Source organism: Prunus avium, chromosome 7 (genome assembly GCF_965620075.1).
Source record: "Prunus avium chromosome 7, drPruAviu1.hap1.1, whole genome shotgun sequence".
Lineage (NCBI taxonomy): Eukaryota > Viridiplantae > Streptophyta > Magnoliopsida > Rosales > Rosaceae > Prunus > Prunus avium.
Genome location: NC_142290.1, coordinates 33,387,790 through 33,414,157, shown reverse-complemented (window position 1 = coordinate 33,414,157; position 26,368 = coordinate 33,387,790). Strand labels below are relative to the sequence as shown.

Below are 26,368 nucleotides of genomic sequence, written 5' to 3'. Positions count from 1 at the left end.
TAGGACATCAGCAGACAAATAGAAAATCGATTTCACGTAAAAGTCTTGAGCACACAAGCTAAGAAAAAGGCTTTACAGTTATAAGCATATTTTATACAGTTACCATGCACTGTGGGGATAAGGATGAAGGAGAGCATTCGCATTCAGGGCACAAGAGAATGATCAAATAATAGGCAACAATTCAAAGGCAGCAGCAGCAACACTCTAATCAACCCTTCTACAGAAGAAAAACACAAAGCACAAATGAACGTGCTTGCTCGCAAGCCTAACAAGACAAGTGCCATCAAGTCCGAGCTTAGGATCGTGACTCAAGCTTCACATGGAAGGGTTCAAAAAGCTTTCTTGGCTAGAGCCATACCAAACCGAAACCAAGCTTTCTTGGAAGGGTTCTAAAAGCTTCACATTGTAAAGAAAATCACCAATTCCAACAGACACATAGCATCACAAAACACATTGTTCATCAAATCCAAATGCTAAATACGTGTAGATCCTTCTAAATGTATTCTACAACTTCAATTTCAATGCTTGTCAAACGTAAAAACCAAAAAGTGAAAAACAGGGTAAGCAAGGCAGAGCGAAGCTAGCACATAATCTAAAGTCAAACTAGGACAGACAATGTAACTGAGAACTGAGGCCCTTGTGGAGCAAATACAAGGGTTGTTTCCAATCCATTATGATGAAGGTCACCCCATAGAGTTCATTAGTCAACAAAAATTAAATCAGTATCGTTTATAAATATTTGAGCACATAAGGATCAAAATCAATTTTTGCTACTCAATGCATCAATTACGAGCATCACGAATCCTAGTCCTTTAACTACTAACACACAAGCAATTGGTTAATCTTTTAACCACATTCCTAATGACTGAATCACCTGAAATTGTTTTTCACAAACCCAAACTAAGCTAAGGTGATGTAGAGGACCATATGGATATGCCTAAAAGTCTTTAGTCCACAAGACCTCCATCTCTCAATATCAACAAGATGCATTAAATAACGAGCAAACTGAAACAAAGTGCAATATCAACAACAATGAGCAAAGCAAGTGGCACTAGCTAGGCTGCAAAAAGATGATAAACTGGTATACAAATCTATGGCTTACATTCAAAGTCATATGCAGACATCTTATTCAACATCTTCTACAACAAAAATAATTCAACATAATCAACCAGCTGCATCAATGCATAGGAGATATCATAAATTCACACTTCAGAAACAAATCAAGAGCATGTAGTGCCACAATTAATGAGGATCTAATTCAACTTTCCTTGAGGATCATCAACCAGATGCGCATTCAATTATAGAGACAGTAGATAACATAAATTCACTCTTCAAAACAAAAGCTGCTCATTTAGATAACTTATCCGAGAGTCACTGATAACAATATAGATTAATAATAATAATAAAAAAGTCAACTAACTCACTCTATAGCCGAACTGGGGATTGACAAAGAGTGGCTCTTATCATCCACCAGAAAAATCAAAACCCTTTTTGCCAAAACATTCATATGTATCGAGAAAGAAATACTAGAAAGACTAAAATTTAACAAAAAGATAAAAGGATTTCTGAAGAGAATTTATTTTATTTTTCTTCAAGCAGTAGGGCACTCCTTAGCAAAATGACCAGCCTGCCCACAGTTATAACAACCATTGCCACCTGATCCAGCACTGAATCCATAGCCCCGGCCACGACCGCCGCCGCCGCGGCCCCCCGTGCTGCAATCTCTCGCCATGTGCCCAAATTCCCCACAGCTATAACAAGCACCAGCACCGCCACCACCGCCGCCACCGACGGCACCAGAACTACAGTCCCTCGCCAAGTGCCCAAACTCACCGCACTTGTAGCAGTTACCGCCGCCGCCGCCGCCACCACCGACACTGCCGCCAGTCCCATTAGGGCAGACCCTCGCCACGTGGCCATAGCCACCGCAAGAAAAGCAACCACCACCGCTACCGCCACCGCCACCGCCCCCAGCGCCGCGATTGCAATCCCTAGCCATGTGGCCGGGCTCGCCGCAGTTATAGCACGAAGCGCCACCGGCACCGCCTCCATTCCGCCTATCTCCGCCTCTCCATCCACCTCCAAATCCAGAACCGCCACCGCGACCACCGGAGCGGCCGAAGCTCTCCTTCCTGTTACCCTGCAACGGCGCGCCGTTAGGACCAGTGACGTCAATGGCTTTGGTCTTGCCGTCCTCGCCGACGGCGATTTGGAACTCGACAGACTCGCCCTCCGCCACGCTGCGGAAGCCGTCGGATCTGATGGACGACTGATGAACGAACAGATCTTCGCTTTCGATATCGGGGGTGATGAAGCCAAAGCCCTTGGTGTCGTTGAACCACCGGACCTTCCCAGTCGATCTCTCCTCCGCCATGGTTGTTGAAATTCCCCGACAGAGAGAAAAGGTTAAATTTTTTTATGTTGATTTATGCGAGAGAGTGTTCGTCATTATATAGGAGAGAACAGTGAAGGCAAAGACAATCTTTGAGAATTATAGTTTAATTAAAATATATAAACAAAACCCTAATCTGCCTCCGGCCCGATTCTAATTCCCTTGGGCTTTTGATTTTCCCTTTAACTTTACGCTTTTTAGAGCTCGGATCTGCTCTTCTTTGGGTGCATTCTAAGAAACCCTGCTCCTACAATTTTTTTGTATTTTTTCCTGAAACTATTATTATGAAATAAATCAAATAACAAAATACGCGTTAAACAAATTTGATATGAATTTTTTATTACGTTAACTAATTGTTACTCCTTCTTAAAGGTTAGCTTTGGCTGCAAATCCTCGTGTTAGAATAGGAATGAAATTTGGTTGGATATACGCAATCCACACAAATCCAATTAGAATTGGGATTGGGCAATTAGAATCCTAAAAACTTATTTATCAATCAATGTATTTGGAGGATACCACAAGTATGCATTGGCGATTTTGTAAAAACTCTAAATGCAGCGGATTGATCTTAGCAAAATTCATATTACAATTATAATAACTTGGATTAGGCTATGCGTGATAAGTTTGATTTATGAAAAATAAAAGAAATTCATGTTACAAACCTTCTTGTTTTTTTTGTTTTGTTATGGTGTCAAATAAGAGACCAAGACGTAACCACAAGGCCATTGGCGTGACTATTTCCTAACTGTTATGAAATACCATGGCCGACAGTGTGAAGCAAAGGACGAGATCATAGCAATCATATGAATTTTCCTAACTGTTAGTAAAATAAGGAAGGCAATTTTATTTTCTTGCCTTACTCTAATTTCTGATCAGTAACGCAATTTAGAGTGTAAAAGTTGAAACAGGCTTCCACTAGAGTGTAAAATTCGACCCTCAGAAATAAAATTCTTGGGGGCCATAATTATAGTATAATACAACAGCTTCATTCATATGGCAAAAAAGAAAAAAAAAACAGAAAATTTGCAAGGACTTTACCTATCTACACACTGCAGTGGAAATCATTCAAGAATTGCTGTTTAAACTTTTAAGTAAAGAAGGAGAGAGAGAGAGATATTTGTACAAAGTGACCAGAAATTAGTAGACTTCCACATTCCATTGCTCTGCTTTCTTCAACTTCTTCTTGTAGTCTGTCCAGTCAATGCCTGCAAAATATATCAAACACAAACACATTGGTCCTTGGAGGGCACATGATATAGAGATCTTCCATGAAAGTCTCAGCAATTTTATTCTATCTTGTTACCATCTTTAGCAGCCAATGACACCATGATGTCATCAATTCCCTTCTCCATTCCCTTGAGACCACACATGTAGATGTAGGTGTTGTCTTTCTTGAGCAACTCCCATAGCTCTTCTGCATACTGAGCCATTCTTGTTTGAATGTACATCTTCTCGCCCTTCTCATTGGTTTGCTCTCTGCTGACAGCGAAGTCAAGCCTGAAGTTTTCTGGGGCCTTCTCTTTCATTTTCTCAAATTCCTGTGTTCCACCATAATCTCTTATGAATTCAAGTTGTTTAAATCATATGATTCTTGAGAAAGATAAATGAAGTGACTGATAAGTGAAGTGAAGGAACTTTGAACATGCTCACCTCCTTGTAAAGCAGTGAGCTACCTGTGGGAACACCCAAGAAGAGCCATGCCAAACCATTGAACTGCATGTCATGTCAAAATTTGATCTTTCTTTAGACGAAGAGCTAATCAAGGAAGAAATAAGGATTCACCAGCCATATAGGCGCTTGAGGAGATTATTTTATGAGGGCTTTCATTGAGAAAAGCCTCTGTAAAAGTACCACATTGTTATCTTCTTTTTAAGATTGATATGGGTTTTTCGTTGTATTCATGTTGTGAGCTGATTATTTCATGCCATACAAGTGTCTGAAGAAAAAACCAAGAAGTACTAATGTTTACCTTGTAGTCTTCATGCTTCTCAAAAAACATTTTCCACAAGAATGATCTGAAAGGAGCAATTCCAGTTCCAGTTGCAAGCTGTATCAGCAAAGAAATTCTGTAAACCGGTACTATTCACAGAGGGTTAAACATTCGATTATCCAGTTTGCTTCCTGAATATAAAATATGGTAAGTATTTATACCATGACGATGGTCGCATTAGGATCTTTTGGCATAAGCATTTCTTTTCCAACTGGTCCTGTGACCGTGACTTCACTCCCTGGCTTCAAGTCACCTGAAATAGAGAAAACTTATACCAACATGCACTGGCCTGCCTATTTATACTAGAATACTAATTTACTACCACAAATAAATCGTTTCTCATTAGACACGAAACAGCATACAGCCTAAGTTTTTATTCTCAATCAAAAAGCCTCAATGAAATAATTTTATAGAACTAAGAGGTATGTGTCCTTACACAAAAAGTTTGAACACACTCCTTTAACAATTTCTCCTTGGTCATTGGTGTACACAAGCCGTTTCACACACAGAGAAACCTGGTTGGAGGCAATCAAACCACACCACCAATTATATCTTAATTAACAAATGACAAATTGGATAGCAATGGAGCATGTTTACGAATTGCCTAAAATTGCAACATTGTATGTTTAAATGCCAGCAGATTCATAGCAAATTGGCAATCAACCTGAGCAAAAAAAAAAATCCAATTGGTTGTTCATGTAATTGGTACAGTATAAATACTCACAGTTTTGGAGTCTCCAAAGTCACCAAGGGCACTACTGGCAATTGAGTACAACCTTAGCTTGTGAGGCTTCCCATTCTTGTCAATACCATCTGGAATTACTCCAACGGACTGCCCTTCTCTGTAGGGAATCTCTCCTACAAGCAACCAACAAAGCAGTAAGCTGAATGAGTTCAATATTTTAATATATGAACCAATAATTACCACAAGAAGGATTAAAGAAAAAAGAAGGGATTATAAAGACTTGATCATACCCTCAGTGCTGAAGACCATGTGCCAGGTTTCTCCAGGAGCATCATCACCAGTGATCTTAGTGTTGAGAAGGACTCTGGCAGTGTAGGGATTTTTGGGCTTGTATTTGTTAACAACCACACCTTCATCTTGCTTCTTGGATTCCTTCACAACCTTGGCAGGAGGAGCAGCCTCAGTGGTGGTGACCTGGGCTCTGATGGAAACCACTCTCCCACTAGCAGAGGCATCTCTGTAGTACAAAGGAACCTGAAAAACCAACAACCCATGTCCTTAAAAAAAACCCAAGAAATCAAATTAAACCCCATGAAAGTGAAAATGTAAATCAAAATAATTAATTACTAGGACTGAAAGTTTTACCTTCTTGAGGGTGATTCTATCAGGTGAGATTATAGAGGTCCTGCTGGGAAGAGAGGAGGACTTGGAGGATGGGAATGAGACAGCAGCAGTTACAGCTGCAGCCATGGTTGTTGTGTTAATGCTGCAGAAGAAGAAGAAGAATAGGCAAGAAGAGATAAAGAGAAGCAAGTGTGATGTTTTATGGGGTCGTAGTGAAGATTGAGAAAATTTGTGAAAAATGGGATCTTTTTTGGTTGGTTCTGGATTATAGATTGGTGGTAGAGATTTGAAGGCCAATGCAGTGGCAGATGTGAGGATAAGTCTTTTGTGTAATGTATGACTCTCACCCAACCTCTATCTTAGTTTTATTTTTGATACACAAACGGTGCAATAGTATTATTAACCAAAGTATTGTTCAAGGGTGTGTAAATATTAGACTGAGACACCCCTCAAAAGATGATAGTGACTTTGGTCACATGAAATTAAATTGTATTGCTACAATATAAACATTCAATACGAATTGGAATTAATAAAATATAAAACGATTTTACGGTTGGTTATTATTGTCGAAATTAATACTAAGGTTTAATAAGCTTCAGCGTGCTAAATCATCTTTTTAATTCTCAAAGGATGACTTTACGGTTGGTTAATATGCTCGGAGGACAATTAACACTAATGTTTAATAAGCTTAAATCAACATATGTATATTTTTATTTTATTCTTATTCTATGTGTTGTAGCTTTTTTCCTTCTTCTTTTTCCGTCTAAAAAGTTTTTATTTTTATTTTATTTATTTATAATTTTTCCGCAATGAACGAACACAAAATGAATAAAAGAGACAAACAACAAAAGGGAATGTCTAGACTAGGCAAATAGAGATTCATGACCAATGAGGGTTGGTCAGAGTGAAAGGGGCTCTGGTCGCTTAAGCAAGTGGTCTCGGGTTCGAGCCCTTGTGGATGCAGAAAACTTTCTTGGGAGAGGTCCCCGCATATGCGCCTGACATTACCTCAAAGGATTAGGCCTGGATCATGCCTGGGGATACCTTGGGAAACCAAAAAAAAAAAAATAGAGATTCATGCAATCAATACAATACAAATACATGATGATCCTTGAAACTTGTATATATGAGGGACCAACAAAGAAAATCTAAATCTTGAAAACACAATGCGTGCAAGAAGAGTATTTCATTTACATATTAAGACTCATTATTGCAATATAATCCTACAAGTACATTTTGTAAAATAATCAGTCAGATTCTTAAGGTAAACCATTTTAGATTTTTTCCCAAAAAAAAAGCATGGAACTTACCTACATATAAGAGATTGAAAAAAAAAAAAAAAACCCAATCTAATATATAGGTTTACATATATATAATTATATTTTAATACAAAAGGCTACCAGGGGTACATTCAATGATACGAAAAGATGTGGTTTGAAGCAAATGAAACCTATACGATTGCTTCTGCCCTTTAGTTTCTAATTGTCGGTTCAGCTGAAAAAAGGACCCAAGTATTGAGGCAGAACAGAATACTACCTACCTACACAAAAATTGTTTAATAGATTTTAACATATTCGATCAAAAAGAAAAACAGCTTTAAACATTAAAACGCTTGTATTTTTTTTTGTTCAAATCATAAAAACGCTTGTATTGTATTGTATATTGCCAAGCCAATAAAAGCGCTCCTAAAGTACCAAATGACGCGCGATAGAGCGGGTCAGTTTCTAAAACCGTTTTTGGCTTTTTTTGCGGCGAAGAACAAAATGGCCGTTTGATTTAAAATTAGTTTTCTTCTCGCTCTCTCTCTCTTTCTCGTTGAGAAAATGAGAAATCATTGGGTTGTTATGGAGATAGTGGACTGATAATCTGACTGAGAAGAGAACCTACAAAACTTCCTATTTGAAATTGCAGAGCAGAGCAGAGATGGTGAAGCAAACATTGGGCAGGGCCATCCAACTCGCTGACCAAGTCGCAAAGGCTTTGGACAGGGCCGTGGTGAGATCCACGGACAAGAGCTTCATCCCCGAGCTCAAATCCAAGGCTGAAGAGATGGTGGGGCTTCTCCGCCAACTCAGCAGCATCGGCCTCGGCACCTACGATCGCCCCGTACGTGCGATTATCGGCAGCGTCGAACAAAGCCTCGATAGGTGTTTGTTCCTGCTGCTCAAGCACCACTGTCCCAAATGGATCATCATCAAGATCATCAAGAAGCGTTTCCCCACCCTCATCCCCGTTGTTTGGTTACGTAAAACGTCGCAGCTTCTTGACGCTTCAATCAGCGAAATGTCTTGGCTGATCCGTTTTCGTAAGAACAAGACGAACGGGAGATTTGGACTGAATCTGCCCCCAATAACAGCAAACGAGCCCATGCTGTATCTCGTTTGGGAAGAGATTGCAATTCTTCATGACCCGGCTGAATCCTACCAAGCTCGATCTAGTGCTGCAGCTTCACTCGTTTCGATAGCCAAGGACCTAGACGTGTACGGCAAGTTGATCATCCGGGAATGTGGAGTCGAAGCCTTGTTGAAATTGATGGAGGAGGGTCCAATGGAAGCCAAACAGATCGCTGCCGCAGCGCTCGGGGTTGTGGTATATTCCTCGGAATGTGCCGGGAAAAGCGTCGATGTATGTAAAGTGTTTGCGAAAATCCTCAGTGAAGGTTTCACGAAAGTTCAGGCTAAGGTGGCCTTCGCGGTGTCACTGATCGCAGAAAGAAACCCCAAATGGCAAGATGCTTTTGCAGAGCACGATGTTGTCCGCTTGCTTGTCGGCCATCTTGCATTCGAAACTGTTGGAGTGCATAGCAGCAAAACCCATAGCAATGACAATGCCAATGCCAATGAAGACCCTGACACCATAGCCAAAATAAAAGCGATGGCAGCCAAAGCCCTTTTCAGACTAGCCCAGGAGAACTCAGGCATTTGCCGTATCCTCGCAGATTCAACAGCACTATATAGTTTTGCAGTACTCCTCGAAAAAGGTTGTGAAGATGCTCAATTATATTCTGTCAATGCATTAATGGCGATCAAGGAAGTGGCAGAGAAAGATGCTGATTTGAGAATAAGATGTGACTTGAGTCCTAATTCCCCCACTTGGAAATATGTTGTTGATCAATTATTACTGAAGATCACCGAGAAGACAGAAAACTCATACTTCCAAATCTCATGCATCCATGCTATTGAGAATTTGGCAAGGACATTTGGGTCAATAGAGACAAGAATGATTGGCCCATTGGTGCAGCTTCTCAATGGAAGAGAATTTAATGTTACCGAGGAGACTTGCATTGCCCTCACAAAATTAGCTTGTACAGACAACTATTTTCGCATTGAACATTCCAAGGCAATAATAAGTGCTGGAGGTGTTAAACACTTAATCCAGATTTTGTATGACAAGAAAGTTTTACAGGCGTTGGCTCTCATCTGCTACATTGCACTGCATGTACCGGACAGCGAAGAGCTTGCCCAAGCTGAGGTGCTTGCAGCGCTTACGTGGGCATCCAAGCTATCTTTTATGACCGTATATAAAGAGCTGGACAGATTTCTGTGCAACATTCCACTTCATGTACCAGACTGGGAAGAACTTTACCAGGCTGGGGTGGTCCCGATGCTTGTATGGGAAACCAGTGGACGTTATTTGTCCAAAGAAGACACACTGCGCACATTGTTACAAGAGGCTAAGAGTAGGTTGAATCTTCATCAGTCCAAGGGCTCACGGGGGGTCAATTGATTCAATCAAAAGCAAAGTGGTCTCTTAAATTCATTCATGGAAAAAAGGATAAAGACTCCCTTCTTTTTGTTCATCAATTTATCATTCTTTGTCATTGTGCCTATTTGCGCAATTGGATTTAGAACTTCCGTTTGTATCAAGAATCTGGTAGTTCAGGATCAGTCTTGTGCCAGAGGTTCTGGTACTTGGTATTCAGATTGAAAATATGCTACAATGTTCAAACCAGTAACCTGCTTTTAACAAGGGAACACTACTACTTGAGAATCAACGCGAAAAGTTAATGGATTTTTTAGTATCTTCGTCAATTTATGTTTGAAAGAACTTTAAAACTGTTAGGTATTGGCCCAGATCTCCTCCAGATCTCCTCCCTCACTACTCTTCAGCCATTTCACCTCCCTCACCCTTTTTCCCGTTCATACACTCACCCCCCATCAGTCCATTTCTCTCCCCCTCCCCGGAAAACTCAAACCCTAAAATCCTACTCCTTCCCTAGAATTTTCTTGGTTGTCTACTTGTTTGCTGCTGCTGTTTCTCCCCCTACAAACCATCCTCAGATTTGAGATCAGGTTATGGAGGTGTGGGCTTTGTAGTTTAATGGTCCATTTGGACCAATACCTGCTCCTGGATCGCTTGAGCATGATGCATGTTGGTGGCTTGCTTCCCCAACCCCACGCTCTACCAATCCCTTTTGTTGGCTCCCCTAAACCTTCTTGTTCTTCTGGGTGCGGCGGCGGCAGAAGATTAGGTGGCGGTGGCTGCTTGGTGTTTCTAGGGTTTTTGTATTTTGGGGTTTTTTTTTTGTTTTGGGCCTGTTTTATATTTGGATTGGGCTTTTATTTTGTTTGGTTGAGCCCTTGTTTTATTTTTTTGACTTTTGTATTGAGCTTTTATGTAACACTATATGGTAATGACGTGTTCATTCATTTGACCCAAAAAAAACTACTGAGGCTTTGACGACTTGTATAAAATTTTTCCAACAATTACATGGGTGATTGGTAGAAATTGGTGGTTCTATTTCACTCATTTTTCTTCAACCTGCTCTGTTTTGAAATTATTATTTTTATATGCAATCCTTACAAACTGATTTTTGAACTATAGGAGCTTATTCCTAGCCTAAAGATTGCTTACAGAACAGAAGAATGGTTGTTCAAGTTCAAGGTTAAACCTCTGGGTTTCTTCTTTTCCTAAGAAAACAAAAGGCAAAATAAATAAAAAGCTATGGTCGATTCATCCACGAGATTGCTTAGTGAGAATGGTTTTTTGTTGAAATGTAACCATGTTTACGAATCCTCTTGTATACTTGGACATCACAAATTGAAAGTCAAAAAATTGATTCAAAGCAAAAAGAAGAAACCACTTGACAACATTAATTAATGGATACTTGGACATCACAAATTGAAAAAATTAATGAATTCAAATCAAAAGGAAGAAACCGCTAGACAGCACCAACTAGTCTTTGTTTTTTTATTAGTGTTGCCAATGTAGAAGAAATAACAATTTAAAAGAAATAAACAAGAGAATATGCATAAGTTTGTTAATCTAGCGGGGCCTAGGTAATTTAAAAGCTCGAATAACATCTATACAACAATAGCAACACATTTTATTTGTCCAAAATATTTTAATTAATTCATATATAAGTGTCGATAAATTCAAAAAGTAGTAAATTGAATAGTCAACCCACTCAAAGTCAAAGATATTTTTCTTAATCAAATTCTTTTAAAATTTCAGAGCTGGTGGGCCGCTCCTTAGGGTTAACTGCGAGGCACCTTTTAATAATCATTGTCATCTGCAAAGCTTTGTCCGGTGCGTATACTCATGTTTGATTTCCTCATCTATCAACTTCTCTAACTTTGATTTCTGAAAATCATTTCCAACAATGCAGTGTATTGATAATTCTTTATATTTATTTAACTAGATTAATTAGAAATAATATATACAACAAAGTAGGTATTTACCAACTTTTTAGGATCGCTTTTATTGTCCTCGAGATACTGCAAAGTAACCCTAGTCACATTTAAATATGCACTGTTATCTAGCTTGTTGCCTTTCGTCATTTTTAGCAGCACAACTCCAAAAGAAAACACATCTCCCTCATGAGACCAGTGATATGCTATTCTTACTACTGCTTCATTTAGTTTAAGTTAATGAGATTAAAATTCAACTATGGCTATTAATTTGAAGAAGAAAAAAAGTTTCTTAATTACCAGGATACTCGGGAGGTAAATACAGCTTTTGTGAGAGTATATTCTTTGATTTGTGCCCCAAACTTTTCAAGCCAAAACCTGACAGTTTCATATTAAAATCCTGCAAAAATAAACAAAACACAGTTAGTTAATATAATTAAGGGTAACCCTAATATATATATATATATATATATATATATATTGAGATTTTAAAATTTGATTTAAATACCCGATCGAGGAGGACATTAGCATCCTTAAAACATGGTATAAATCCCATTGGCACACTATGCAAAAAAGCCAGTTCCCCTCGCCACTTGAACAACTATGGAGATTCGGTTGTCCCAAGATAAGGTGACATTGGTGCTTGCGATGATATCTCTCAAGCTTACTTGTTCAACTGGTGGATACACGACAGACATGGTATCCATAGGTCATTAATAGGATGGTCATTCGAAGGTGCAAGTTTAGTATGTCGGTTGAGAAGCCCCTGTAGCACCACATATCCATGTTCCAATGTGCACAAATTCTAAATTTTAATAACTCTTTAGTCTTCTCATGATTCAAGACATGTCTTTTGAACTGGATAACTGTTTTTGAGAGATCTTTCTCCTTGAATAGTTGAAAATTAGGTTGTTGTCCCTCTTCCAAAATAGTCCCACCATAGGCAGCAACAACAACCACGGAAGGTGTTTCATCCAAGTCCTCGCCCCCAGTGTTTGAAAGACCAGCAACAAAAGCAAATGATGAAGAGCCACCGGGTGCTGTATCAAAAGTAGGTAAATTAAAATTAATACAATGATTAGTATAAGAAAAGATTAATAAGATAAAAGTTGACAAGCACCCTAGCTGTTGCTACTGCAGCAACCAGGAGAATCAAGCTCTGCTTTCTGAGCTGAAGCAGAAGCTGTCCAAGACAAACTCAAAAGCTGAGATTGAGGTCAGGAATATTGTTGTTTGTTGCTGCATTGGCTTTTGAGTTTGTCTTGGACAGCTTCTGCTTCAGCTCAGAAAGCAGAGCTTGATTCTCCTGGTTGCTGCAGCAGCTAGGGTGCTTGTCAACTTTTATCTTATTAATCTTTTCTTATACTAATCGTTGTATTAATTTTAATTTACCTACTTTTGATACAGCACCTGGTGGCTCTTCATCATCTGCTTTTGTTGCTGGTCTTTCAAACACTGGGGGCGAGGACTTGGATGAAACACCTTCCGTGGTTGTTGTTGCTGCCTATGGTGGGACTATTTTGGAAGAGGGACAACATCCTAATTTTCACCTATTCAAGGAGAAAGATCTCTCAAAAACAATTATCCAGTTCAAAAGACATGTCTTGAATCATGAGAAGACTAAAGAGTTATTAAAATTTAGAATTTGTGCACATTGGAACACGGATGTGGTGCTACAGGGGCTTCTCAACCGACATACTAACCTTGCACCTTCGGATGACCATCCTATTAATGACCTACCAAGCAAGATTACAATTCTGCAGGAGTCAGACCCAAAGTTTGAAGAGGCTTGGATGAAACACCTTCCGTGGTTGTTGCTACTGCCTATGGTGCTTCTCACCATGGTTATGATAGCCAATACATAAAATTCAGACCCACAAATTTATTGAAAATGGAAAAGAAAAAAAAACCCATGGTTATATATATAAAGAGAAATAGAAATTAATTTGAAATCTGGAAAAACACAACAACACATACAACAGTAGGATGCAACTTTCCTCGTAGCCAGGCCCCTATAAGCCTATACGTATGGTACTTAATTACTATTGTGGACTCAGTGGTGGCTGTTTTTTTGTTTATATATATTTGCAAGGTAACCAAACAAGGGCAGTTACCGGTTGCGGTTGGCTCTGTCTAGCTCTGCCTGGACTAATCATCTTAGGCTTCCTATAAGGGTGCTATTTTGTTCGACCAAAAAAAATATATAGTGGTGCTATTTTCTTCGAACAAAAAAAGTGTACATGACATTGACTGCAAATAAAAAGTAGAGGAAGGAAGAGTTAGCAACCTGGAACAGTGGAAATATCTACTCGATGTGGAGCAGTAAAAGGAGGGAGAGGATTTGCTCCAGATTCTACATAAAAAGAATTGCTCAGTGTCGTTTGGGGTTTGTGGGAGGCATGAAGCAAATGAATTGCCCATCTAGGGTTTAGTGGCTAGCAAATAAATTTTCCACCTCTTTTGCTAGGTGTTGTCCTTCATATTTATATAAGGAAAGAGAGAGTCCCAATAAAGATATTTTGGCCCTCATGACAGCTGTTCCCTTGTAAACCTAATGAAGATATTTTGGCCCCATGACAGCTACCCCCTATATTTTATTACTTTCTGGTTTGGATGAAAACCCTAGCAGCTGCTGCTTGCTTATATGCAAATATTGAAAAGATACAAGTGTGCTGGTCATTAAGCCGCCCGTTTAGTTATTTACTCCCAGTTTATAATAAACAGCGAGCTAGTTTGCTTTTTGGTTAGGAATTAAACAAATTAAACTTTAAGTTGTTCATTAATGCTGGAGAATTACAACATGATGCTCGTTTTATTTTTTCCAAATCATACTTTAAGTAGAATTACAACTAGTTTTTTCATTGTATTTGGAAGGCTCTAGAATTTCTAACCAAGATGGACACGCAAATGTGTGTGATTTTCATGGCGTGGGTTCTCTGTGGAATCCTTATCCTTTTGCCATCCGTATTGTACTACTGGAATCTCACCACAGCACGTATAGACAAAATGCAGATATTGCAAAATATATAGTCACCACCACAGCACGTATAGTCAAAAGTTGATTTGAACTTTTTACCGTTCTAAATGGTCTGTACACACTCTTGTAAATTGTAATTGATATTGTAAATGATGTTAGAGAGAAAAGAAAAGGGTCATTTAAAACCCTAGTAGCTGCTCCTGCATGCTGCTTTTGCAAATATAGATACAAGTTTTCTTTATCTTCTGTGCAAAACATGGCTTCCTTCTTTTTGGTAAACTAATAGAGAGGGTGCGCAGAAAACAAACCTCTCTGCAACTCTTAAGGCTGCAGCTTTGTTCTCTCCATATAGAATATGATATACTGATTTCTATAAACAACCACAGTCTAACCGTTATCTAATAATACAGCATTTTCTACCTCTACTTTTTGGGTGGCAGGGCTGGAGGAAACCCCAAATACAAATGTGATGTTCAATTTACTGATGAAGATGCTCAACTATGATCTGGCAAAAAGTCCAAATCACTCTTGAACTGAAGCAAGCTGCATCAAAATATATTTTTTCCTTTGAGTGTGAAACTTTGCAGAGCATACATTATTCCACATTGGGTTGTCCTGTAATTATATTTCGGGTCTAAGAATTGTTGGTTTAAATTCATTCCAGGATTTTGATGACTAAAGTTTTTTCTATTATGAAAAAACTTGAATAAAAGAACATAGATAAAGCAAAATTACATGTATGGAAAGTAAGAAAATTACTTCAAATATTCATCAGTAATAATACTACGAGCACCAACTTATTTACCGATTTATTGATACCAACACATTGTTAGACCAAGTCAAGTCAAATATGGTGTTGTATCCCTTGAGTTGAGGCTAGTTTGAATTCGAAAGCAAGTTTTTGTAACTATACTGATAGAATTTTGATTGTTGTAATCTTATTTACATGTTTGTGTTATTTGTTGCCGTCCTTAATTTATGCACCTTTGTTACACCTAATAGTCATTCATTGTTCGTCCTATTAACAAGGATCAACCTATTATTTACAAATACTACGTTATCAAAACTTATCAAGTATTTGAATGTACAACTGAAGTATATTCTTTTGTTGAGAACTTTGACGTGGTCTAACACTCTCTTCCCTTGATCATCGATGTATGTGAATTGTTTGTGAAAATTCTCAGAGAAGGCTCCTTGAAAGTTCAAGCTGTAATGGCCTAGGCGGTGTCAAAGATCGCAGATGACCACCCCAAATGCCAAGATCTTTTGCTCAGCACAATGTTGTCTGCTTGCTCGTTGACCATCTTGCATTCGAGACAGTTCAACTGCATAGCAACAATGTCAGGACCAAAACCAATAGCAATGCCAATGCCATTGAAGACCCTGCCACCAAGGCCGAAATGGCAGCAATGGTAGCCAGAGCCCTTTGGAAGCTAGACCAGGGGAACTCAGCCATTTGCTGTAGCCTCCAAGAATCAACAACACTATATAGTTTTGCAGTGCTCCTGGAGAAGGGTTCCGAAGATGCATTGCATTAATGGAGATCATGGAAATGGTAGAGAAAGATGCTGAGTTGAGAAGATGTGCCTTCAATCCTTCTTCTCCCGCTTGGAAATGTGTTATTTATCAATTGTTACTAAAGATCATGGAGAAGACAGAAAAAGAAGATTTACATCTCGTATGCATTAGCGCTATTGGGAATTTGACAAGGACATTTGAGGAAAAAGAGACAAGGATGATTGGTCCATTGGTAAGGTTTCTCGATGTAGGAGAATCTGGTGTTACCTTTTATGCACCCACAGCGGCTTGCATTGCCCTCACAAAATTTGCTTGTACAGACAACTATTTTCACTTTGAACATTCCAAGGCAATAATTAGTGCTGGAGGTGCAAAACACTTTAATCAAGATTCTGTATCACGGGGAAGAGATTTTTCTGTATCACCGGGAAAATATTGTTCAACTTTACTGTATGTATCGGAGAGCGAAGAGCTTGCCCAGGCTGAGGTGCTCGCTGCGCTTTCATGGGCATCCAAGCAATCTTTTATGACCAAATATGAAGAACTGAACAGATTGATGAGCAAGGAATCCCAGCAGTCATATGACCAAAGATGAAACACTGCTCACATTGTTACAAGAGGCTAAGACTAGGTTGAATCTTCATCAATCCAGGGGCTAAGAATTGTTTCCCATTCCTGGAAAAGGGAACAAAATTTCATTATTAACCACACCCTTGAACTCAACTCAAAATATCTTTTTCCTTTGCAATATCTTCACAGTGTCTCCACTTGCTTCAAAGTGCCCTGTAATTATTTTTTAAAAGGGTTTTGATAATTAAAGTTTTTATTTTACTTGTTTTTATAATATAAAAAAATTGAATATAAGTGTTCAGAAAAAATATATGGGTGTCCGTAGAAATACAATCACTCACTCAAAAGTTTAAAACTATTACTTGATAAAAGAAAGAAAAAAAAGTTAAAAAAACGTAAAACTTCTAGCCGAAGCCCAAAGGACTCGGGTCGGGTATATCCGTTCTCAACCCGGTTCAGATCCGAAGCGGGATGGATAAAGCGGGTCAGGCTCGTAACGGACAAATGAAACGGTTTTTGGCTTTTGTTCGCGGAACCGCGGGGAAGCACAAGACGGTGGGCCGTTTGAATTGAATTGATTATCTCTCTTCCCCCTCCTCTCTCTCTCATTGGGAAACTGGGAAATCAAAAGCCCTAGAGGACTACGCCCCAAATTGATCTTCAAATTGTTTGAATTCGAAGAGTCACTAGGTGAGTCCTCAATCTCAATGCTCTATGATTCGCAATGTCGCAGTTAATTGCTTGCGTATCTGATTTTTCGAATCTCTTAGCTGAAATTTTGTTCTCATTATTGGCTAGTGGAGATTGTGAATTGGTAATCGGGTTGAGGACCTACCTACCCATTGAAAAACATGCATTGCCTATTTGATTTGATTTTTCTCAGTTTAAATGTGGAAAATGGATAAAAACAATTGGGGCAATTCGTAGGTGTTTTCTGAATTTTTTTAGTTTTCTATCTGGTGTTGGTGGATTTTGAATTGGTCATATGTGTTGGCAGAAAATTCATGCATTGTTGTCTCTCATCTTTAGCTGTTGTTCAATTTAATCCCTGCAGGAGCTTGTATCCAAGTGTGTGAGGCTGGCTCACTTGTTTCATGTTTGATGTAGGAGTAGTCATTTTGATTTGGCTATAAGATTTAGCTATAAGGAATTGCTTTCTGTTTTTTGAAACCAAACCAAATTCTCATTTGAAGCAATAAGTTTCTAGAATCTGTTATACACATGAACTTATTTGATGACTGCAAAGACCTATACTAATTTCTTGGATAATCAAATTGACTATTTTCAGTATAAAATGCTTGTTAAATATGCATCTCTAACCCCGAGTGTAGCGCAATGCGCTGTGACTTAACCCACAGAGCTTACTATTGAATGAAAAACAAGATATCCTCTTTTTATTTTTCCTCTATTGGTCTACCATATGGAGTTTCTCCTATTATGCATACTGTTGTAGCAGATTGTGTGGTCATATTAAAATATTTCAGAATCATTCACTAGTTGGGGTTGGTGTCCATATTCTTGCCACATACCTACCAAATTGGTTGCATGTTCATACTTGTGAATGAATCCAATTTTCAATGTGAGTATATATATATATATGTATGGCTGCTCCACTTGCGTAGAAATCCATTATTGTAGGTAGCATTTGGCTTGAAAACATTGTATTTTCCTTTCTGACCACATTTTGGTTCGGGAAAATCTGCAATTGTGCTGCCTGGAGGAAAGTCAATGTCAGCTAGTGCTTGTATACTGACCCAAACAAGAGCTTCAGCTTATGTAAGATTCCTGATGGTGCTTGTCTTACTAACATTTGCAGTATTGAATAGTTGGACCATGGACCATGATAGTTGAAATGATTTGTGATTAGTTATGGCCTTTCTGATTACACACAAAAAGATCCTGAATCCTGTTTGGTGAATAGATATTTTGCAGATCTTGTTTTTACTCTTCAATCATGGCTCTATAGAACTCTTCCTTTACCTTTTTCACTCTATTGAATTTTAATTCTGTAGATAATGTAATTAACATAGACTGGCTCCAACCTCTATACGTTGTAACACGCCGGCAGCCATCCATTTGGGTGTACTTCCGGGAGCCACCGTTAGAAGGATGTAAATAGAACTTGGACTGCTGCATTCTGATTTTGGAGCATTCGTAATGTAAACTCCCTTTCATAATCTGTTATTAACTGATGCAGTTTTGGGTTGGGTGTTTGAAATTTTCTCTCATGATGGCTATAACAACCCTGTTTGTTTAGCATAATAATCAAATTTAGAAATGCTAAAACCAGCATACTAGTTTGAATTTGCTTTGGGAAGATAATTCAAAACTTTCTGGTCTTGACACTGACCAAATGTTTTAACAACAATAACAAATTGGGCTCCTGGGTGGGAAAACAAAAAAAAAAATCAAAGAAGAAGATATTCATTTGACTGAGAAAGTTGTAAATTACATAGTATGTACACTCCTTGACAACGATAAAACATAAACAAAAGAAGGACATCTTTTCTCTTTTCAAGGAATACGAAACCGCTCTGCCTTCTGATAAAATCAATGGCATTGGTATTTTGAGCCCTTGGACTGATAAAGATCCAACCTACTCTTAGCTTCTTGTAACAATGTTTCCAGTGCTTCGTCTTGGGTCATATAGGATTGCTTGGATGCCCATTCAAGAACGGTGAGCACCTCAGCCTGGGCAAGTTCTTCACTGTCTGGTACATGAAGTGCAATGTAGCACATGAGAACTAAGGCAGGAATCTGAACAATTTGCTCCCCAAAATACACAAGCTGGATCAAGTGCTTGGCACCTCCTTCACTTATTATTGCCTTGGAATGGTCAAGATGGAGATAGTTCTCTGTACATGCAAATTTTGTGAGGGCAATGGCAGCCTCCCTGGTAACCTCAGCTTCTCTTTCGTCAAGAAGCCGCACCAATGGGCCAATCATCCTTGTCTCAGTTGCCCGAAATGTCCTTGCCAAATTCCCAACAGCTTTGATGCATGGAATCAGGAGGTCTAAATCTGCATCAGCCTTTTCAGTAATCTTTTGTAATTGATCAACCACAGACTTGCAAGCCGGAGAATTAGGCTTGAAGGCAGATCTTCTCAACTCAGCATCCTTCTCTGCCACTGCCGTGATCTCCATTAATGCCATGGCAGAATTGAGTTGAACATCTTCAGAGCCCTTTTCCAGTTCCAGGAGCACTGCAAAACACAACAGTGCCCTTGATTCCGTGATGCTACGGCAAATGGCCGAGTTCCCTTTGGCAAGCTGCCAAAGAGCTCTTGCTGCCATTGCTTTCATGTTGGCCTTGGTGGCAGGGTCTTCCGATTCCCTCCCCTTAATGCTAGTCCCTGAATGATTATGCTGATGATGGTGAGGGGATTGTTGGTACTGATGATTCTGCTTTGCATTGCTGTTGCTGTTGCCATTGCTTTTGGCTTGATTGGCTTGATTCACTCCGTTAACTACTTGTTGGAGAGGAGGCTTCAACCCGGCCTGCATTGCCATGGTGCTAGTAACCACATTGTGCATCTGACTCGAGATTCGATTGCCCAACGGATGAGGAATGTGACGGTAACCCTGCTTCTCATCCTCGTCACTCGCCCTGTTCGGAATATAATTTGCATTGGAGTTGTTTGTAGCCACCACAACCGCATGGATCGATGTGGCTTTGTTGAAAGTAATAGCATACTTACTATGCTCCTGAACAGTTTCGAACGCAAGATGGCTAACCAACAACCGGATGATATTGTGCTGCGCAAAAAGATCCTGGCATTTGGGGTAATGAGCTGCAAGCTCCGAGATGGCCCGGGCCACCATGGCCTGAACTCTCATCGGACCTTCTTTCAGGATCTTCGCAAACACCGAACACACCCCGGCAAGGATCATGTGTTCTACGCTTTCCGGGTCACGTCCCAGCAATCCAAGGGCCTCAGCAGCGTGCTCTTGGCCTTCCATTTTACCCTCCTTGATTAATTTCAACAAGGGTCCAACTCCACCTTCCTCAATTATCAACTTTCCGTATCGATCATTGTCCTTGGCAAGCGAAACAAGCGAAGCTGCTGCATCAGATCGATCGTCAACTGACCCAGTGTGCAGAATTGCAATCTGCTCCCAAATTAGGCACAGAATTGGCTCGTTTGCGGCGATCGGAGGCAGCCCAAGGTACCCATCTTCCCGGGTATCGGCCGGGGCCGATACCCGGAGCAGCCACGACAGGTCTCCGATGGAATTTTCGAGCTGCGACGACATTTTCCGGAACTGGGCGGCTGGGATGATGGTGAAGACTCTCTTCATGATGCCGTTGGCGCGGCATTTGAGCACCAGGGACAGCGCTTTGACGAGCACTTGCTCAGTCTCGTCGATGATCCGGCGAGTTGGGCGCTCGTAGAGGTCGGAGCTGGCCCGAGCGGCTTGCCGGAGAAGCAGTGCGAGCTTCTCGGTCTTGGATTTGAGCTCGAAGCACTCCTGCTTGGACGAACTGGCCTCCTCTGCAGCCTTCGTGACTTGGTCAGCTAGTTGGATCGGCTTTGCCAAGATTTGCTTCACTATGTCCGCCATGGCTGGCACGGCGGACCAAGACACCAAGGTGTTTGATGAAGTTGGGGTTGTCAAAGAACAGAGATTAGATCAAAAGAAGACAAATGGGTCTTCCTGGTTTGGCCTCTGCACTGGTTTTTGGGGGCTTGGCAGGTGGAGAAGAAGATGGAAATACTGTGCTGAGAGAAGCACAGAAAGCAGAAATGAATGTTAGGCCAGGCAAATGCAACGTGGGGTTAGGGTAGGGAGAGAGAGAGAGAGAGAGAGATGGCTCGAACAAAGTTTGGTGCTTTGGGTTTGGGTTTGTGGCAGAGTTTTTGCAAAGTGAGATAGTCGACGAAGTCTACAAGGTCAGGTCAAACGCGTTTTTCTTCTTATATAAAAAAGTAAGAGCATATGACCTCTACAGGGTTGGGGTGCTTCTGTCTTTTCATTTTCTTCCTCTTCTCATTTTAGATTTTTCAATGAATTAAAGGTAAGGACAACATTGAAAATTTTATTTATATTTATATTATTTGTGATATACCAATTAGCAATTGCTGTCAGGCTGTCACGCTCTAACTACCAGCCCCACTTGGGTCCACTCTTGAGGTTGCAGAGTAAGGCATTCTCCAACCTATTTGGTACTAAAACTCAAATTTACCTCCTTTAAGAAGTAATTATTTGAGTGTTGCTCATACTCAAATTTTAAGTATGTAACTTTATTAAATTGTTTAAGAATAGTTTAAGTCTAATTTTTTTTAATGGATAACTTTTCTTCATTTAATCTTTTTAAATAATTTCATAATTAAATTTTTTGAACAATTTGACCTAAAAAAATTGAAATTCCACAAATATAATTTTATTTGAGAAATGAGCGGGTATTTGAGTTTGGAGTTGGATTTAATTTAAATTAATTTAAAATATTATTTTAACTGTTTAATTTAAAAGTAGTTGGATTTTTTTTAAACCGTTAAAATAGTTTGGATTTATTATGAATCGTTGGATAATTGTTGGAATAATAAAAAAATAAAATAGGCACAACACATGGTGCCCATTAATTTCTCCTTTCAGATGGACTGCATCAGCCTTGAGTGGTCTCCACCAAAATGTTTTCAGTGCCTGAATTGGTATTCGGTCCCAAATTTGGATTTTTCCAAATTTTGGCTCATCTCAAGGGTCGGAGATGGCCTAACGCAGATGGAGCTTTGGCTTGGCTGGTGTCAATTTAGATTTAGTGTTAAAAGTAAAAACCAACAAACTTCATTATTGCAAGCACAACAGCTATTGCCATTGAGTGGCTTTTGGTACAAGAAGATGCTTTCCGGTCCAACTTTTTTTTAATTTATTTTTATAATCCTTTTGCTATAAAAAAGAAATATGACATCTCATATGTGGCATCATCAGTGTCTGACTGAGTGGCATTCATATGCTTGGTTTAATTATATTTACTTCAATCTAGTGACAGCATTGCTACTTTGCAGTAGGAAGATCACCTACAAAGTCAGGCCTCCTTATTTTATTTTAACCCAATTTTATATACAAATAATAAGCAGATCCACAAAACTATAAAATCAATTACATTATGCTCAAAATCGATGGTGGGAATGCTTAAAGATGGGTTTTTATTTTTATTTTATTTTTTTCAAAAACTTTATAGCTAGATTGGTTTTTTTGTTTACAGTGTTGTTTTTGGACTTGTAACATGCCAATTTTTTTAGAGAGAAACTCTCATATAATGGGATAATACTTTTTGCTATTAATTCCCCATTAATAACATAATGACACGTCGGATAACTTCTCCACATATCATTATATTATTAGCTAGAAATAGCAAAATAGTGTTATTCCCGTTACAAGTAAGTTTTTGTTACCCTTTTTGTAAGTGCTTTATTTATTTTATCTTTGATTTTAATCGGTGATGAAATGATGTGATGGAGATTGATTTTTTGCATCCAATTCTATGGACATTGCTGGACTTGGGGGCCTAAGATGTCTCTATGGCAGTTTTTGAATCTCTTGCTAAATGTTTTGGGATGAGACCTCTGGGTGGCTGGCCCTTGGCCTTGGAAAAACCGTGCCCTCTCAAACCCATAAAAGCTCTCGATTGGGACACACTTTGTTTCCTTAATTTTTCTTACTTAAGCCAATTAAAACAAAACTACCCAATATTTTGAACCCTTTTTCGTAAATTGCACAGGATATATATTGCTTCAATATCCTGCAACAAATTGATAGTGAGTTGGACAAGTGGGGGGAGATATGTTTGCCTCTCAATATCATGTCTGGCCAACTGCCATATTCTTTATCATTTTGTCATTGTCATGATTTATTCATTTTTTTTTCTTCCATTTTTTTTTATAGTTGAAGTGAGAAACTTAGAATTTGCAAGTTGGCAATTCAAATAAATTATGTTTGGTGGTGGAGTCGGAGGTTTTATAGGAATCTTTGTGTGAGAATTGCGTCTAATTTGATTGTGTCGGATATTTTCTCTCTCTCTCTCTCTCTTAGTTGTATTTCGAGGCTTTGACTGTAAATCTCAGTAGAGACTTAAAAAATGAATACCATAGCTGGAAAAATTAGTGCCTACCCACGAACCATTTCGAGGGGTCAATTTTAATGTGTATTTTTTCTTTTTGATATTTCCATTTAAAGATGAAACACAAGATTAAAATTCTCTCCTAACATATTAAACTCACACACGCTACGTGTATGCTAAGACCTTTTTTAAGAGGAGCATTTTCTGCAAACCACGAACGCTAGTGAATCCTTTGCAACTTCCTTTTGTTTTTAAAGTAAGAAAAAGAACTTACAAATTCACGGGAAGAAAAATACACAAAAAGAAAGAGGAAATTCAATTTAGGGTATTTGACAACAATCCGGGCTCTGAAGTCACTTTCTATTTTTGTTCTTTGACAAATGAGAATCATGGTCCATGGTACTGCCTTAGTTTCTTTCCAAAAATGGCTAGGGTGGAGTTGAGCCCATCTAGCTATACGTTGTGGACGATGTTTCCCTTAATTAGGTTTAGGGGCCTTGCTTGATCAGAAAGAAAAACAAGATGAAACCAACACAAAAACGTAAGACCTATCTGCTGGAAATTACAAACTATAATCAACTAATTAATTATTATTATGCACTCATACTCACCACCACAATACCAAAACTAAAGCATCTGCATACAGACAATATACGTGGGTTCCTCACTTCCTGGTCCTGCCTGCAAGCTCAAGATCCTTTCCTGTAGTTTTAGCCCTTATAGAGTACCTAGGATCCTATAATTTTCTCGTTTTTAACTTTTTATTACTCGCAGTAAATATTATAAAAATAAAAATAAAAAAAAACAAATGTATAGCTCAAAAGGAAAGCTTGCATGTGATCATGTCCTTTCCTCCTACTTGAAAAGCAAAACTAAATTAAACCTTGCTGATATATCTTTCAAGTCCCACGTGGAACTTGCCATGAAGATTCATAAACCTAATTATATAACATACCGAAAAAAGTTATACTTGGATTTTTGTTTCTTGTCACCAATATCAGGGAATGCAGAGAGGGAGAGAGAGAGAGAGAGAGAGAGAGAGTGGTATATTATATGAAAATTCCGGTGGAGATTGGACATTTGGACGTCAGAGTTAGGTTTTGATTGAACATTTCTTTTACACCCCTCACTCCAGGGTGCAGATAAGATTTCTTCTTCTTCTTCTTTTTAAAAAAATTCCAATTTATGAGATTCCTTCACTGAGAGTCACAAGGATATAGGAAATAAAGTGGTCTTTTTATTATATGAAGTGACCGAAAGGACTTTTCTCAAACTCGTACCGCATACTGTGCTTGGCTTTCTTTGGACAGCCCGACTGATTAAGATTGGATGCACTTTCGTTCATACATATGGACACTGATTTGATTCTTTTCATGACCAAAGGCTACACACTTTTTTCACGGCACCCAAAAAGAAAAGCACAAATCTAAGTTGCATTATTATTAGTTTTCGCTATGCATGCGCTCTGAGTAACTGTAATTATATAGATCCTATATATGCTTTCAAGGTGCTGGAATGGGGATGAATTTGAGTTTTTGTGGATGAATCGCAGCTTGCATAAACTCTAATTTGGATTCACGTACATAAAAAAGCAGGGACAAAGCTTTTGCAAAATATCTGCAAAACCCACAGCATGCAATCCGACGAAAAAAACAATAACAATTAATATACTATCATGCCAGGGGACCAAAATTTACACAATTTTTTCTCAATCACCTTTACTTGTTTTCTTCTTTCAAACACAACACCCCCACCCCAAATTACATCATTTAATCCTATCAAGATTTAAAACTTGTTGTGGTGGGACCTCTTTGCCCATCTCTTTGGGAGGTACGAGTTTCCTGGAAGCAACCTCTCCTTACGAGAGAGTTAGGGAAGGAAGGTCACAATCTAAAAGAATTATTTGCAAGCATCGATATCAAAGGATTCTTATATGCATGAACATAAAAACATTGATGGAGATGGAGGTCGATTGTGAACTTGGATATCTGCATTTTAATTTAAAGGCAAAAGGCCAACTCAACAGAGCTTAGACGGAGTACAAAATAATGCAAACCATGCATATATATATATATATATATATAGTCTACTTTTTCCGTAGTTTTTCAAAAGTACTTTTGTTGTCATCTTTCTGCATAAAAAACTGCTTATCTTCCATGCATGAATCATGAGCTCCTTTCAATTAGTATATACTTTATTCTGAGACAAACATATACGATGACGGAACCATCATGAAAGTGCAGGGAGAGGGAGGGCTGGTTCTATGAAACTGCATCTGTTGCATAAACTGCCACTGCCACAGCAGTATATTTATGTATACAAGTACAATCTAATATATATGCGTTGTGTGTGGAAGCAAATTTGCAATTGGCATGTGATTTATAGTGTCGTTAACATTGCAGAGACATATTGAAATATTTGGACCACTTTTTCTTTTCCTTCACGCCTAATAGATCATATGAAAATTTAAACTCCGTGGGTAGATTATTGTCTCCTTGGTGATTGGAATGCCTGGTGGTTTGAGTGAAAATCTGGCTTACCCCCTTCAAATTGAATTTTCTTTAACTGTAACCCATTACTTTTTGTTTCTATTAATAAAACCAATTTTTTATAAATAAAATCCACGATTATGAACCAACTCATGAAGTTACCTTATCAAGCTTTAGATCTGATTTATTATAATTTTTAGATGACCAAAATACCCCCACGTCTTTGAAATTGTTGTTTTCTCCATTGATTGTTCTTAATATACTCTGAACATATTTGATGCAATTCAATTGTCATTAATATTTAAATTGTTTTTTTTTTGGAAATGAAACGATGATATATTATTACTCATTATTAATGCTAGGAAAGTATTACATTTGATCAGAAATTAAAATATCAAATGGTGTTTTTAATTGCTTAAATTTAGGAATTTTT

General features: G+C 38.7%; 4 protein-coding genes and 1 pseudogene across 4 annotated transcripts; 2 read left to right on the top strand and 3 right to left on the bottom strand.

Moving 5' to 3' along the window:
- Positions 1 to 1,314: 1,314 nt before the first annotated feature.
- CSDP1 (cold shock domain protein 1) lies at positions 1,315 to 2,593 on the bottom strand. The gene has a single exon (XM_021959325.2). The coding sequence runs from the start codon at positions 2,372 to 2,374 to the stop codon at positions 1,592 to 1,594; it is 783 nt and encodes a 260-aa protein (XP_021815017.1). The 5' UTR covers positions 2,375 to 2,593; the 3' UTR covers positions 1,315 to 1,591.
- Positions 2,594 to 3,276: 683 nt separating this feature from the next.
- Positions 3,277 to 6,005, bottom strand: FNR1 (ferredoxin-NADP[+]-oxidoreductase 1). The gene is made up of 9 exons (XM_021959303.2): positions 5,713 to 6,005; positions 5,358 to 5,601; positions 5,107 to 5,240; positions 4,819 to 4,897; positions 4,544 to 4,635; positions 4,362 to 4,439; positions 4,043 to 4,105; positions 3,696 to 3,930; positions 3,277 to 3,597 (listed from the first exon to the last, which is right to left on the bottom strand). Exons 1-9 carry the CDS (start codon positions 5,815 to 5,817, stop codon positions 3,530 to 3,532), a joined length of 1,098 nt encoding a protein of 365 aa, XP_021814995.1. The 5' UTR covers positions 5,818 to 6,005; the 3' UTR covers positions 3,277 to 3,529.
- Positions 6,006 to 7,513: 1,508 nt separating this feature from the next.
- On the top strand, positions 7,514 to 9,642 carry LOC110758729 (uncharacterized). Its single transcript, XM_088256099.1, has one exon. It carries the CDS (start codon positions 7,615 to 7,617, stop codon positions 9,415 to 9,417), a length of 1,803 nt encoding a protein of 600 aa, XP_088112225.1. The 5' UTR covers positions 7,514 to 7,614; the 3' UTR covers positions 9,418 to 9,642.
- Positions 9,643 to 15,707: 6,065 nt separating this feature from the next.
- Positions 15,708 to 16,411, top strand: LOC110758740 (uncharacterized; annotated as a pseudogene).
- A 2,383-nt stretch (positions 16,412 to 18,794) lies between these two features.
- Positions 18,795 to 21,303, bottom strand: LOC110758052 (uncharacterized). The gene has a single exon (XM_088244193.1). The coding sequence runs from the start codon at positions 20,947 to 20,949 to the stop codon at positions 18,937 to 18,939; it is 2,013 nt and encodes a 670-aa protein (XP_088100319.1). The 5' UTR covers positions 20,950 to 21,303; the 3' UTR covers positions 18,795 to 18,936.
- Between the last annotated feature and the right edge of the window lie 5,065 nt (positions 21,304 to 26,368).

Coding starts and splice junctions, on each gene's coding strand:
- CSDP1 (XM_021959325.2), bottom strand. CDS start 2,374: ATGGCGGAGGAGAGATCGACTGGGAAGGTCCGGTGGTTCAACGACACC.
- LOC110758052 (XM_088244193.1), bottom strand. CDS start 20,949: ATGGCGGACATAGTGAAGCAAATCTTGGCAAAGCCGATCCAACTAGCT.
- FNR1 (XM_021959303.2), bottom strand. CDS start 5,817: ATGGCTGCAGCTGTAACTGCTGCTGTCTCATTCCCATCCTCCAAGTCC. Junction 4,898..5,106: donor ACTTTGGAGACTCCAAAACT/GTGAGTATTTAT, acceptor GCCTCCAACCAG/GTTTCTCTGTGTGTGAAACG. Junction 4,636..4,818: donor AGTGTGTTCAAACTTTTTGT/GTAAGGACACAT, acceptor TCTCTATTTCAG/GTGACTTGAAGCCAGGGAGT.
- LOC110758729 (XM_088256099.1), top strand. CDS start 7,615: ATGGTGAAGCAAACATTGGGCAGGGCCATCCAACTCGCTGACCAAGTC.